The sequence below is a fragment of the Saccopteryx bilineata genome, chromosome 7 (assembly GCF_036850765.1).
Source record: "Saccopteryx bilineata isolate mSacBil1 chromosome 7, mSacBil1_pri_phased_curated, whole genome shotgun sequence".
NCBI lineage: Eukaryota > Metazoa > Chordata > Mammalia > Chiroptera > Emballonuridae > Saccopteryx > Saccopteryx bilineata.
The window spans coordinates 72653146-72667148 of record NC_089496.1 but is presented as its reverse complement, the minus strand read 5'-3'; the positions used below and the strand labels follow the sequence as shown (position 1 = coordinate 72667148).

Below are 14003 nucleotides of genomic sequence, written 5' to 3'. Positions count from 1 at the left end.
CGTTTGCTTCCAAGTTGTGACCCACCCTGTGTCCCTTACCTGGGGATGTACCTCACCGACCTAGCCTTCATTGAAGAGGGGACACCCAATTACACGGAGGATGGCCTGGTCAACTTCTCCAAAATGAGAATGGTGCGTTTCCCACAGCAGAGCAGGGTGGGGGGCCCCAAAACCCAGTCCCCAGTCCTGGGCCCACCCATGTTCTGCCACCAGCCCCAGGGCCACCAGGGAGGGCACACCTGTTTGGGAGCCTGAATCGGCTTCTCCGCTGAGCACCGTGGTTCTGTTCACAAGCAGTTGGCATTTGGCCGCCAGAGCCTGCCTTACTGCACTCCCTCCTGCAATGCCCAGTCTGACGGGCAGGTGCTCTTGGTACCCCCCACCTTAAAGATAATCAAACTGGTGCTGGAGGGTCCCTGACCAGCCCCGGGTCACCCCTCGGCGAAGGGCAGAGCCAGAACCAGAGTCCTGTCTGTCTGGCTCAGAAGTCCACGCCTTTATTCATGCCCCGTCCACTACTGTCTATATAAATGTGTACTTTATGTGACCGAAGTCCCATGAGCGGCACCTCCTGAGCGAGCAGGTTTGCCTGGGAGGGGAGAGGCGCACCCAGAGCAGGGAGCCCGGCTTCTCAGCACCCCTTCCCCCTCCCTCTTCAACCAGAGAGCCTGTGCTTGTGTTGGGATCCCACCGAAGGGTTTGCCTTAATGGAAGGGGTTTCTCTGTCAAGCACAGTCTGGAAGCCTGCACACCGTAGGCGCTTAGGACGTGGCAGACGCCTGTCACCTTTGCTAGAGGCCTAGGTACTGGCGCGCACAGGAATCAGGACACGGGCAGCAGCCTTGGTTGGCGATGGCTGCCCTTCTGTCCTGCACAGTGCGGTGGCACTCAGAGAGAAACCTGTCTTTATCTAGAACTCCCCTTCCTTCCCACAGATATCCCATATTATCCGGGAGATTCGCCAGTTTCAACAAACTGCCTACAAAATAGAACACCAAGCAAAGGTAAGCTGTGGCATTTACAGGGTCACTTCTGCTTTTAAGCACAGGTGCTCTGTCCGGGCGTCTTCCTATCCCCACCTTCCTCCACACCCACCACTATCCCTCCCTGAATTTCCCCTGGGGACCCAACAGACACCAGCTCTCTCAGGAAGCCTGCCCTGTTCCCTGTCCCCTAAGTGGCACTGAGTTCTGCCCCCTTCACACTGGGCTAGTGAGGATCTAGTCACTCCTGTCTGAGTAAGTTGTACCTGCCCGGGAGGGTTGATAATCATGATTCCCCCCAAAGCAAGAAAGCCAGCCTTTATTACACCTCTTTGAGAGGAAATATGCTCGCTGGTTATGGAGGGCACGCAGGTGAGGGAAAGTCCCACCCACCAGGTTCCCCTACATTTTGCGTGTCTATGCAAACACAACCGGATGTTCTGTACACTGAAGCAGCATCATACTCTTTTCCTTAATAACATATCTCAGAGATCACTTCCTATTGAGGCAAAGCATCCTCACTCCTTACAGCTGCAGAGAAATCCATTTATTTAGCCAGTTCACTATACTGGTGATTTTTTTAACCAATGTGCCACAAGAATTTTTAAAACCCGCAATACCCGACTGTTCTGTCAGGGGCACTGACCTCTTTTCCCCTTAGACTGTCGAATGGAAAAAATGTCAACAGCTGTGAGAGCGCGAGCCCCAGCCTGTGCCTGTCAGGGCTACACAGACCGCCTGGGAAAGCTCCTGGAGGAGGAGACACCCTCCTGGGCGGGGCCCAGGTGGGAGGGGCAGTCTGAGGGGTGCAGAGGCCCAAGTGGCCTCAGAGGGGCTGAACCAGATGGGATGTGAGCTCCTAGGACCCGGGACCTTGACCTAAAGACGATGGGAGACCCTGAAGGGGGCTGACGGAACTGGACTCCTGTGCGTTTTAGTAGATGGCGGGGTGGCACGGAGTGTGGTTGGCCTGTTATTCTCATCTCACCCTTCAAACCCTGCGCCACAGGCCCCGTTTTGCAGCTAACATAACTGAGATTTGCTGATCCAGTCTCTGGCTCCCAATCCTACGGCCTTTTCCTCTGCCCAGTCCTCTAGATCCGGCATCGTCACCTTCCAGCTTGTGGTTCACAAAAAATATCTAGCTCCAGACATACCCCAAGCACACCAGAAAATCAAGCTCCTATTGGACTTCCCTCTTTCTTTTTTCTGTTTTCTGCCCTGGTGGCTTCCTCCTTGCTGTTCATTCATTCTCTCGTTCAGCAAACATTTCTTGAACATGGACGATGGACCAGGCACTGTGTCAGTCCCTGGGCCCTTTGTCCTTACACTCCCACTCAAGCTGCAATGTGCATTGCAGATAAATGCCGCTGCTCTTCAGATCTGTTCACTGGCGGCTTCAACTGGTGGTATTCGCTGCCGGTCTCTCTCTAAAGCAGAACTTTGGAGGGAAATTGGTCTTGAGTGTGCTCATTGTGGAGGAAGGTTTGGGAGGGTCCAGATTTATGTGTTCTGGACAGGGCTGTTCATTTGAAGCTACTGGCGAGGCATAAAACACAAATCCATTTCTCATGGCCGTGAAGTCCTGTAGGGACTGGTGTGATTCACTAGTCTGACCTATAATCAAATCATTTATCAGTGACTGGTAACCAGCGTATAAGACCTCTGCTTCTACCCTTCAGCCCAGACACACTCAACAGAGGCTGGATTTTTCTCAGCAGCTATCAGAAGATTCCCAAATACTAAAAACAATAACAACAACAAACAAACAAAAAACCTGGCTCTGGCCAGTTGGCTCAGTAGATAGAGCATCAGGCCAGCATGTTGACATCCCAGGTTCAATCCTGGGTCAGGGCATACATGAGAAGCAACCATCTGCTCCTCCTCCCCTCCCTCTCCCCCTTCTCTCCCTCTTCCCCTCTCACAGCCAGTGGCTCAGTTGGTCCAAGCATTGGCCCCAGGCACTGAAGATAGCTCAGTTGATTCGAGCATCAGCCCCAGACCAGAGGTTGCCAGGTGGATCCCGGTCAGGGTGTATGAGAGAGTCTGTCTCACTATCTCCCTTCTTCTCACTTAAAAAAACAAAAAGAAGAAGATTCTCAAACACATAATAATAAGAATAGTTTTTGTCTTCCCTCTGCTCTGGGATACTGTGGGGAAAACTGAACCTTTGGTTCCAAACAGCTGATAAATAAATGTGCCTTGGAGACTCTTTTTGAAGCTGGGACTGCCTGTGAGGTTTGAGCTCTGGTCTTTCCTTGTTCATCTCTCTCCCTTCCTCTCTCTCTCTCTTTAAAAAGAAAAAGAATTGCAAACACCCATACACACCCACCACTTAGATTCTATAATTGACATTTTGTATATTTTTTTCTTTTTTTTTTAATATGAGTTCAAAATACTTCATTTACTAGTTCAACCAAAGAGCAGCAGCAGTTAAGGGTCATTCTGACCACATGTGACTTTATACTCCTATTAAGACAAATATTAAGACACTATTAAAAAATAATACTGCCTGACCAGGCAGTGGTGCAGTGGACAGAGCATTGGACTAGAATGCAGAGGACCCAGGTTTGAAACCCTGAGGTTGCCAGCTTGAGCGCGGGGTTGCTGGTTTGAACATGGGATCATAGACATGACCCCATGGTCGCTGGCTTGAAGCCCAAGGTCGCTGGCTTGAGCCCAAGGTTGTTAGCTTGAGCAAGAGGTCACTCACTCTGCTGTAGCCCCCTGGTCAAGGCATATATGAGAAAGCAATCAATGAACAACTAAGGAACCGCAACGAAGAAGTGATGTTTCTCATCTCTCTCCCTTCCTGCCTGGAATGGTGATGCCAATTTCCAAGCAGCTTTGTCCTTGTCTTTCCCTCTCTCTGTCTCTATTATAAAAATAAAAAATAAAATATATATATACATAAGACACATAATATTAAGACAAAACACTGCTTAATCCTTTTTTGCTGCATGCACCCCCCATAAGAGTGCCTTGTTCATGGGAGATGCTGACGTCCACAGTCACAGTATCATGGAGGTCCCATAACCCCGCCATCCCCTTCTCTCTCCTCCTTTTCCCAGGTAACCCAGTATTTACTGGACCACTCTTTTGTAATGGACGAAGAAAGCCTGTACGAGTCTTCTCTCCGAATAGAACCCAAACTCCCCACCTGAAGCCGCTCCGCCGGGACCCAATGCTCCTCCAGACACACGCTATACGATACTGTACATATTTGTTCCGTTTCTCTGGGTTTTCCTCTTCAGTATGTGCTTCTCCAAGAATACAAATCCACTCTTGTACTTAGATTCCTGTAGAACCAGACTGTGACTCTCTGCACTGTTCCTGACGTCACCTCCCACCCCACCCCTCGTCTCCTGCAGTGCCTGTCTCTGTAACAACTGTCTCCTAGTCTGTCCTGCCCAACCCCTCGCTCTTCTCCGAAGGGAAAACAAAACCCATGCATACATGATCTTAGGAAAAGTCCTGCCTTTGTCCTTCCCCAGCCTAGGCCCTGGGCTGAGTGGCCACCAGCACCCTCCCAGCATGTCTCATGTAGTGGTGATAACAGGGTGGGGGTGGGCGGGTGGGGGGGGACCATACCCTGAAGTTCAGTCATCGACAGATCTTCCTGCTGATGGTGATGCCAATTTCCAAGCAGCTTTGTCAGCCAGAACCACAGGTCTCGGAACTCCCTGTCTCCCAGGCACCTGGACTAACAGGAGTCCTCTCCACAGAGGACCACACCCCACAACAGCAACACCGCCAGTCATTCCGTCCAGCCCCCGTGCCGCTCCTTGCTCTAGGAATAACACCAGATAGACGGCATGAACAGCGGCCTCAGTCAGACCGGACGAGACCCTGGAACCCACAAGGGGAAACAGATTCACAACACAGTCGACTTCTGCCGACCGCTGCCCGGCATTCACTGCGAGTCAGGAACACACAAAAAATGTCACTTTTCCTCCTTCAGACGCCTAACAGTCCCTCCCAGCTTACGTTGAGATGCTCTTGAGTCTGTATGCCTCGTGAAAATAGTACCACACTGTAGAATTTAGGAAACCAATAACCAAGTGTTTTTATTGCATATACTGTAGTCCTGTCTAAATGCCTTCTAGCAGGAATATAGTACTGTAGTGCTTATTCTGTGAATATTACATCTATTTTTTACATTGTACAGAACAGACAACACAGGATAACTCTGACGTGGCAGGCATGCTCCACTGCGACACAGACAACTTTTGCTGTTAAGCAATACCTAGTGGTATGAGAATTCTATTTCAAGTCCTACAAACATTTCAACTTACAGCTTGTTTGGAAAAAAATTTCCAGTTTTGTAAAAATATATGTTTCCTGATTACCTCTTGCTAATAAATCTATTCTATCTCAGGGTGAACAGAGAGTTTTCATGGGTTTCATTCATTCACTCAAGGGACATTTGATGAACACTTGGTCCTTATTGAGCCCTGGGTTGGGACCAGAGATCCCAAGATTCAAGGATACAACCCCTGCTTTGTGGGGACTCACTGTCTCAACCGAGCTATTTTTAGTGCATGAGGCAGAGGCTCCACGGAGCCATCTTCAGTGTCTGGGCCAATGTGCTCAAACCAATCGAGCTATGGCTGTGGGAGGGGAAGAGAGAGAGAGAGTGAGAAGGGATAGGGGGAGGAGTGGAGAAGCAGATGGTCACTTCTCCTGTGTGCCTTGACCGGGAATCAAACCTGGGACTGCCACATGCCGAGTCAATGCTCTACCGCTGAGCCAACCAGACAGGGCCTGAAAGAGCTTTATAAGTCCATTACACAAGAGAAGATTTCCCCAGGTCCACAGCATTCTTTGAGTAAAGTGAGTTGGTGATGGCAAATGGTGCCACCCATTGGCATCTGGCTGCTTCCTCACCAGTTTTTGCTCTCGCCCTGTGTTTAATGATCATAGGCTCATTCCCAACAGTGGCCGTGTGGATGGATGCCTTGACCGCTGTGGGGGCAGGAGGCCAGGTTGTTGTTGTTATGGGAGTATGAAGGTGCCACCCAGGCATCTGTCAAGCCCTGTGCTTGCATCCCTTGGCAACATGCACCTAGCCTCATTCCTGAGTTCCTGACTGCCAAGAGTTTGTGCTCCGGCTGGAGAGTGGAAACCCACAAAGCCAAGACCCCCTCCATTCTAGCTTCAGCCCACACCACTCTCCAGGCTCCAGACCCAGGGCCAATGACCCAGAAGCCGCCTTCACGTGGGTGCCCTACTGCCACCTCCAACTCAGCAGGACCACACTGACCTCATCAACTCCCAACCACACCTGCACTCCCAGCCCCACACCCAGTTGTGCAACCCAGAAATCCAGAGGTCACCATGACTCCCACTTCCAAAGGGACACCAGATCCAGTTGATGTTATCCTCCTAACTATCTTTGCAGCCAGGTGACAGCTCTGCCACCACAATACACTAGCAGTTCTCAAACTTTTTGACCAACAGGACCCCTCTACACTCTTAAAAATTATTGAGAACTGGCCTGACCTGTGGTGGCGCAGTGGATAGAGCATCGACTTAGAATAGTGAGGTCGCCGGTTCGAAACCCTGGACTTGCCTGGTCACGGCACATGTGGGAGTGGCCTGCTCCTCCCTCCTCCTCTCTCTCTAAAAATGAATAAACAAAACCTAAAAAAAAATTATTGAGAACCTCACAGAAAAAAACCCTATATATGGTTTATATCATTCAATATATTGTACTTCTGATTCATGTGTTCAAAACTAAAATTTGGGCCTGACCAGGTGGTGGCGCAGTGGATAGAGTGTCAGACTGGAACGTGGAGGACCCAGGTTCGAAACCCCAAGGTCACCAGCTTGAGCACAGGCTCATCTGGCTTGAGTGGGGGATAACCAGCTTGAGCACAGGGCCGCTGGCTTGAGTTTGGGATCATAGACATGACCCCATGGTCGCTGGCTTGAGTCCAAGGTTGCTGGCTTGAGCAAGGGGTCACTCTGCTGTAGCCCCCTGGTCAAGGCACATGTGAGAAAGCAATTGAACTAAGGAGACAAAGGAGCCCAATGAAGAATTGATGCTTCTCATCTCTCTCCCTTCCTGCCTGTCTGTCCCTATCTGTCCCTCTCTCTGTCTCTCTCTCTCTCTGTCACAAAAAACAAAACAAAACAAAAAAAAAAACTAAAACTTGGTGAAACTTTAAAATAATTACTAATTTCTTTAAAAGTAACAATAACACTAGCAATCCCTGTTCTGGGTATCTGAGGTTAAAGGACAACATATGGAATAGGAGAAATGTTTTTGCAAATCATGTCTCTGAAAAAGGTTTAGAAAAAAAAAGAAAAGGGTTTACTATCCTTACCCTAGCTGGTGCAGGGGACAGAGCATCAGCCCAGAGTGCTGAAGTCACGGGTTCAAGCCCACAGTCACCAGCTCAACCACTGAGGTCACCGGTTCGAGCCCCAGTCAGGGCACTTATGAGAGGCAATCAATGGCACAACTAAGTGGAACAACTTGATGTTTCTCTCTCTCTCTCTCTCCTTTCCTCTCAAAAAAGAAAAAAGAAAAAAAAAAAAAAAGAAAAAAAAAAAGGGTTTAGTATCCAGAATATATTTAAAACCTCTTACAACTCAATAACTAAAAGACAACAAATCATTTTTTTAAATGGCCAAAAGACTTGAATAGACATTTCTCCAAAGAAGATATACTAATGGCCAATAAGTACATGAAAAGAAGCTCAACGTTAGTGGTCACAAAGGAAATGCAAATCACAACCACAGTGAACTACCTCTTCACATTCACTAACATGGCTATGATAAAAAACTTTAAAAGAAAAACAGAAAATAACTTTCTGCAAGAGAAACAGGAAACTCATACATTGTTGGTGGGCGTTGTGAAATAGTGCAGCTGCTGTGAAACATTGTCTGATGGTTCCTCAAAAAGTTAAACAGGTCCTGGCTGGTTTGCTCAGTGAATAGAGTGTTGGTCCGTTATATGGACATCTGGGTTCAATCCCTGGTCAGAGCACACATAAGAAGCAACCATCTGCTCTTCTTCCCTTCCCTCTCCTCCTTCTCTCTCTAGTCCCCTCTCGTAGCCAGTGACTTGATTTGTTTGAGCATAGCCCCAGGCACTGAGGATAGCTCAGCTGATTCGAGCATCAGCCGCAGATGGAGTTGCTGGGTGGATCTTGGTCGGGGTGCATGAGGGAGTCTGTCCCTCTATCTCCTCTTAAATAAAAAAGTTAAACATACAATTACCATATGATGTAGTATCTCTATTCCTAGATATAGACCCTAGAAAACGGAAAATTTGTGTCCACACAGAAACTTGTACACAAGTGTTTACAGCAGCATTACTCACAATAGCCAAAGGGTGGAAACAACCCCTATGTCCCTCAAGAGATGAATGCATAAACAAAATGTGGGGCATATATTTGCACTGGAATATTGTTCATCTTAAAAAGGAATAAAATACTGATACATACCATATAATCTGGATGAACCTTGAAAACATTAAGCCAAAGGAAAGAAGCTAGACCCTAAAAGTCACAAACGACATATGATCCTTTTAGATGACAAGTCCAAAAAGAAGCAGATTAGTGGATTAGTAGGGGATTGACTACTCAGTGGGTGTGGGGTGCTCTTTGGGGGTAAATAACTTTTGAAACTAAAGAGAGGTGGTGATGGTTTGCAAACACTGTGAATGTGTTAAATGCCCTGGAAGTATACACTTTAAAATGGTTCATTGCATGTTATGTGAATTTCACCTTGAGAAGATAAAGTAAGGGCAAGAACTGAAGGTAACTGGCCTCCTCATTAAAAAGTACTCCGCGATCAGAGAAGAGTTAGATCATTTGATGGGAGAACTCTGAATTGTATACTTCAAAATGGTTAATTAACTGTTATATAGATTTCATTCCAGTTAAAACAATAATAATAATTTTAAAAAAGGAAAGGAAAAAAAAAGGCCCTAGCCAGGTGGCTCTGTTGGTTAGAGCATCATTCAGAAGCACAGAGGCTGCTAGTTTGATCCCCAGTCAGGGCACATACAGGAGTGGATCAATGTTCCTGTATCTCTCTCTCTCTCTCTCTCTCTCCCTCTCTCTCTCTTCCTTCCTCTCTCTCTAATATCAATAAAATAAGCATTAAAATTAAAAATGGTGATGGTGGGGGCTGGAGGGGGGAGACTAGTCAGAGAGCTTTCAGAGAAAGCATCTCAAATTGGGCCATGGGGGAATAGAAACAGCCTGGTTTTCTGGCTGAGAGGAGGGGAGAAGAGCGGTGTCTTAGGTAAAGAATCGGAATAATGGGAGCACAGGGATCAGGTGAAGAGTCCAAGCAGCAGGAAGGCGGCAGGTGAGAGGAGTCAATGGGGCCCCGAGTGGCTGGCCAAGGAGTCACCAGAGGTGCCACAACACAGTCTGATGGTGAAATTGGTCAGGCTCCTTCTCACCGAGCCTGATTCCATTTTCCCCCAACCAGTTCCTTATTGGCCCTTATCACACAGCACATGCAATGATGTATGTTTATTGGGCAATTATTACCAACACTCAGACCAAATGACTCATGACCCAGAAACCATCAAGGGCCATTTCTCACCACCAAGAAGGGGAGTCGGGAATGTCTCACTCATGCAGGGCAGGGTCCAGACACATTTGCTGACCCTCTCCAAGCACTGCCTCTTCTGGGAATGGCCCCTCCCAACTGCTGCTTACTCTCCCTTCAGTGCCTGTAAGCCTCCTGCCCAGCCACAAGCCACATATACCCACTCCTGTTCCTCTCCAGGGTCCTTCCCTGACACCCACAGGTCTCATCAGGAGGTGAGTACAACATCTCCACATCACTCCCATTCAGGACCCAAGGCCCCTCAAATATCACCTGCAATACCACAAGCCTCATTGGACTCAGAATAACTAATAATTATTGCTACAGCTACGACACACATGGTCCTTGCAGTGTCTCGGGCTCTGTGCTTAAGCAGGGTTGTGAGCACAGAATAACAAAATTCATGTAAACAGTAGCTGTTATATCATGTCATTGCAATTATTATTATTACAAGATGCTAGCAGAGCCTGACCAGGTGGTGGCGCAGTGGATAGAGCGTCGAACTGGGATGTGGAGAACCCAGGTTCGAGACCCCGAGGTTGCCAGCTTGAGCAAAAAGTTCACCAGCTTGAACCCAAGGCCAAGGTTGCTGGCTCAAGCAAGGGGTTACTTGGTCTGCTGAAGGCCCACGGTCAAGGCACATATGAGAAAGCAACCAATGAACAACTAAGGCAGCGGTTCTCAACCTGTGGGTTGCGACCCCGGCGGGGGTTGAACGACCAAAACACAGGGGTCGCCTAAGGCCATCGGAAATTTAAAAATGTATTGTATAATAAATATGTATTTTCCGATGGCTTTAGGTGATCCCTGTGTTTTGGTCGTTCGACCCCCGCCGGGGTCGCGACCCACAGGTTGAGAACTGCTGAACTAAGGTGTCACAATGAAAAACTGATGATTGATGCTTCTCATCTCTCTCCGTTCCTGTCTGTCCCTATCTATCCCTCTCTCTGACTCTCTCTCTGTCCCTGTAAAAAACAACAACAACAAAAACACAAGATGCTAGCAGAGGAGTGCAGAGATGAATCTGTGATGGGCCCAGCTTGTCTGCTTAGATGTTGACCCACAAGTGACATGGCAAACCTGTTAAACCTATAGCTGTCTATTGAGGTGGGGATAAAGTTTGGGGTAGGGGGGTCAAAGCAGCGCACTCAGCCTAAAGAAAAAGGATCAGCAGACAACAGTCAAGCAGAACAGTAAGCCAGAGGCAGGCTGCCGGAAGTCATGGAACCCAGGACTGCCCGGAGTGCCTGAACACTGCTGCTGCCCAAGGGAACGTGAGGCCTGGAGGTTAGGAAGGTGGGCAGGTCTCTGGCTCACCTTCCTTCATCTGCTCCCCTCCCTGGGGCGGATGCCTGCTCTAGTGGAGAACTGGGACTCCCTTGGCCAGGGGTTCACACCTTAACTCTCTTACTAGGAGTGTAGCCTTAGGCAAGTCACAGAAGTGCCTGAGTCACTTCATCTATGAAGTAGGAATAAAAAGTGAAAATTAAGACAATTTATTCGTGTAAAGCCCTGGGGGCTACGTCTAAGATACCCCTAAAGATGAGCGGCCTCGCCGGCCAGCCTGCTGCAGCAAGCACGGATCTTCCTGGAGCTCTGAAAACAAACAGACTGTACATGGAAGACCACAAAATGTAGCAAATTCATTGATTGAATTTATTGTCAGAGGAACTGAGCCATGCCTCTACTACTGATTATCCATGTGACTTTGGCTGTAGTGCTCAACCGTTGAGCCCTTTGGTGGAGAAAAGTCATCTAAAGTCATATCATTGCATGAAGACTCAGTCTGAGATTTGGGGCAATGCATTTCACCATCATTATCAGAGTCCAAAGTGGCACTGTCTACTTATATTCATCTTCAGATTTAACCATTTTGAAACATCCTTCTCTGTCAATTTTAATTTCTTTGCCATTATTAATAGAAAATAAAAATTCTGAATTTTTAAAGATATCTCTAAAGGATGTGATGACTCTGGAGCAGGAGGGTAAGACCTGCTCTCCTTTCTCAGTCCCCCAGTGCAGAAATGTCCCAACCTCCATGTGTGCCGGAGCCTGAGGCCACACCCAGTCCTGGGTCACCAGAGGCAGCTGTCAACCTGAGCACTTCATCTGATGTATTAGTTTCCCATGACTGTAACAAATCACTATAAACTTAAGACTTTTTTTTTAAAGTGAAAGGAGGGAAGATAGAGAGATAGACTCCCGCATGCGCCCTGACTGGGATCCACTTGGCAACCCGTCTGGGGCTGATGCTAAATCAACTGAGTGATCCTCAGCACCTGAGGCTGGCACGCTTGTGAGCTGTCCTCAGCGCCCAGGGCCATTGCTTGAACCATTTGAGCCACTGGCTGCAGGAGAGGAAGAGAGAGAGAAGGGGGAGAGGGAGGGGTGGAGAAGCAGATGATTGTTTTTCCTGTGTGCCCTGACTGGGGATCAAACCCAGGACATCCACATGCCAGGCCGACGCTCTATCCACTGAGCCAACCAGCCAGGGCCCAAATTTAGAGACTTAAAACAACACGTAGTTTTCATCTTATGGTTCTGGAGGTCAGAAGTCCACATGGATTTTGCTCCAGGCTCTTCTGCTCCAGGTTCCTCTGTTCCAGTTCTTCCTTTGCCAAAAGCATGGTGTCAGCCAGGTCACCTTCCTTTCTGGAGGCCATGAAATGGATCTGTTTCCAAGCTTATTCAGGTTGTTGGCAGAATTCGGTTCCACGCAGTTGTGGGACTGAGGTCTCTGTTTTCTTGCTGGCTGTCAGCCGGGGTCATTCTCAGAGTCTGGAGGCTACCCACATTCCTTAGCTCATGGCCCCTTCAAAGGCGGTCTGGTGGGTGGAGTCTTTCTCATGGTTCAAAGCTCTCTGACCTGACTTCTGCCTCATCTTACTATTCTGCCTTCCTCTTCTGCTTTGAAGGGCCTGGGATTACATTTGGCCCCTCGGATAGTCCAGGTAATTATTTAAAGTCAGCTGATTTGAAGCTTTAATTTCACCTGTAAAATCCCTTTCCAGCAGGCCTTTCTTTGCACTCCCCAGACAGCTGGAATTGGTAGAAAGGTGGGGTAGTCCCTGCTCACCTAAAGGATAGGACACCTGCAGAGGGATGCGCCTTATCCCAAGGCCAGTGACTTAACTTTTCAAATAGTAACCATGCAGGGTCTTTCCTGAGACATTTGTCTCGGAGCACACCCAGAGGGAAGGAGGGGGGAGGTGAAATCTAGCTCAGATTCAACACCCTAGCCCTACAGGCTCTGATCAAAATGCCTGCAGATAACTCTTCCTGGAAGCTGCAGTCAAAATGTGCAGTCTCCGTGGGTACAAGATCTACCCTGGACATAGGAGGCGCTACACCAGGACCAACAGGAAGATTTTTTGGTTTCTAAGTGCAAAATATGAGTCAGTATTCTTTTTCAAGAGGAATCCTTGATAAACTATCCTCTACAGAAGAAAGCACAAGAAGGAATAGTTGGAAGAAATTCAAAAGAAAAGAACTCATTGCGCAGTCACATTCCAGAGGGCCCTCTCTGGTGCATCTCTTGGTGATATAATGGCCAACAGGAATCAGAAACATGAAGTTAGGAAAGCTCAATGGAAACAAGCTATCAGGGCTGCCAAGGAAGCAAAATAGGCTATGCAAGCATCTAAAAAGACAGCAATGGCTGCTGCTAAGGCTCCCACCAAAGGAGTACAAAGCAAAAGATTGTGAAGCCTGTGAAGGTTTCTGCTCCTCGTGTTGGTGAAAAACACTAAACTGGCAGATCAGATTTTTTAAATAAAGACCTGACTTTAAAAAAAAAAGAGAGAGAGAGCAGATAACTGATTGCAGTACAGGGGTTCAGGCTCCCTCTGCACACTGACTGGGAAAGTTACCATCAACTCTTGGAGCCTCAGTTTCCCCACCTGAGATCAACCACCTGCCACTTTGCAGGGTGATGATGACAGTGAAGAACCAGGCTCACTGGGAGCTTGAAGCATTGCAGGCAGGTCCGAATCTCCTTCCTCCCCAGAAAGCTATAGCTGTGAACATGTCCTTAGTTCGACATGTTCCTTGTTGCATTTGTTTATCTCACACTCAGACTCTTCTATATCATAGTCCTCCTTTCTTTAGATTGCAAAACAGAGAAAAGAACCTTACAGCTGCTAATAAGACTTTCTCAGCAGAAAGACTAAAATGCTTGTTTTGGGTGAAAAACAGCTGTCTTCCCTACCCTAGGAACAATCTTCTGCCCTGGAATTTGGTTAATGAGTACCTGAGAAGAGGGTTCTTGGGTGGGACAGGAGGGGAAGTGGGGCTCTGGGGGTGGGAGACAGGCGACGAGAGGGAGAGGCCAGCTGCCACCACCCCACCCCCGCGGTCCAGCCAGTTCGGGCAGATGGAGGAACCGCAAACGGACGGTTCAGCTCTCCTTCCTTGCAAGAGAAAGGGAGTGACGTGGCCCAGACGGGC

The 14003-nt window shown here is 48.2% G+C and overlaps 1 protein-coding gene and 1 pseudogene across 1 annotated transcript in view; both read left to right on the top strand.

Annotated features, from left to right (window-relative positions):
* RASGRF1 (Ras protein specific guanine nucleotide releasing factor 1) overlaps window positions 1–4409 on the top strand; it is a 73731-nt gene extending 69322 nt beyond the window's left edge. The window contains exons 25-27 of the mRNA XM_066238285.1: window positions 15–132; window positions 936–1004; window positions 4055–4409. Of these exons, the coding sequence (XP_066094382.1) occupies window positions 15–132; window positions 936–1004; window positions 4055–4147 (280 nt within the window). The 3' untranslated portion in view covers window positions 4148–4409. The remainder of the gene's footprint in view (window positions 1–14; window positions 133–935; window positions 1005–4054) is intronic.
* Window positions 4410–9258: 4849 nt separating this feature from the next.
* On the top strand, window positions 9259–13306 carry LOC136311158 (large ribosomal subunit protein eL24-like; annotated as a pseudogene).
* The last annotated feature ends 697 nt before the right edge of the window (window positions 13307–14003 follow it).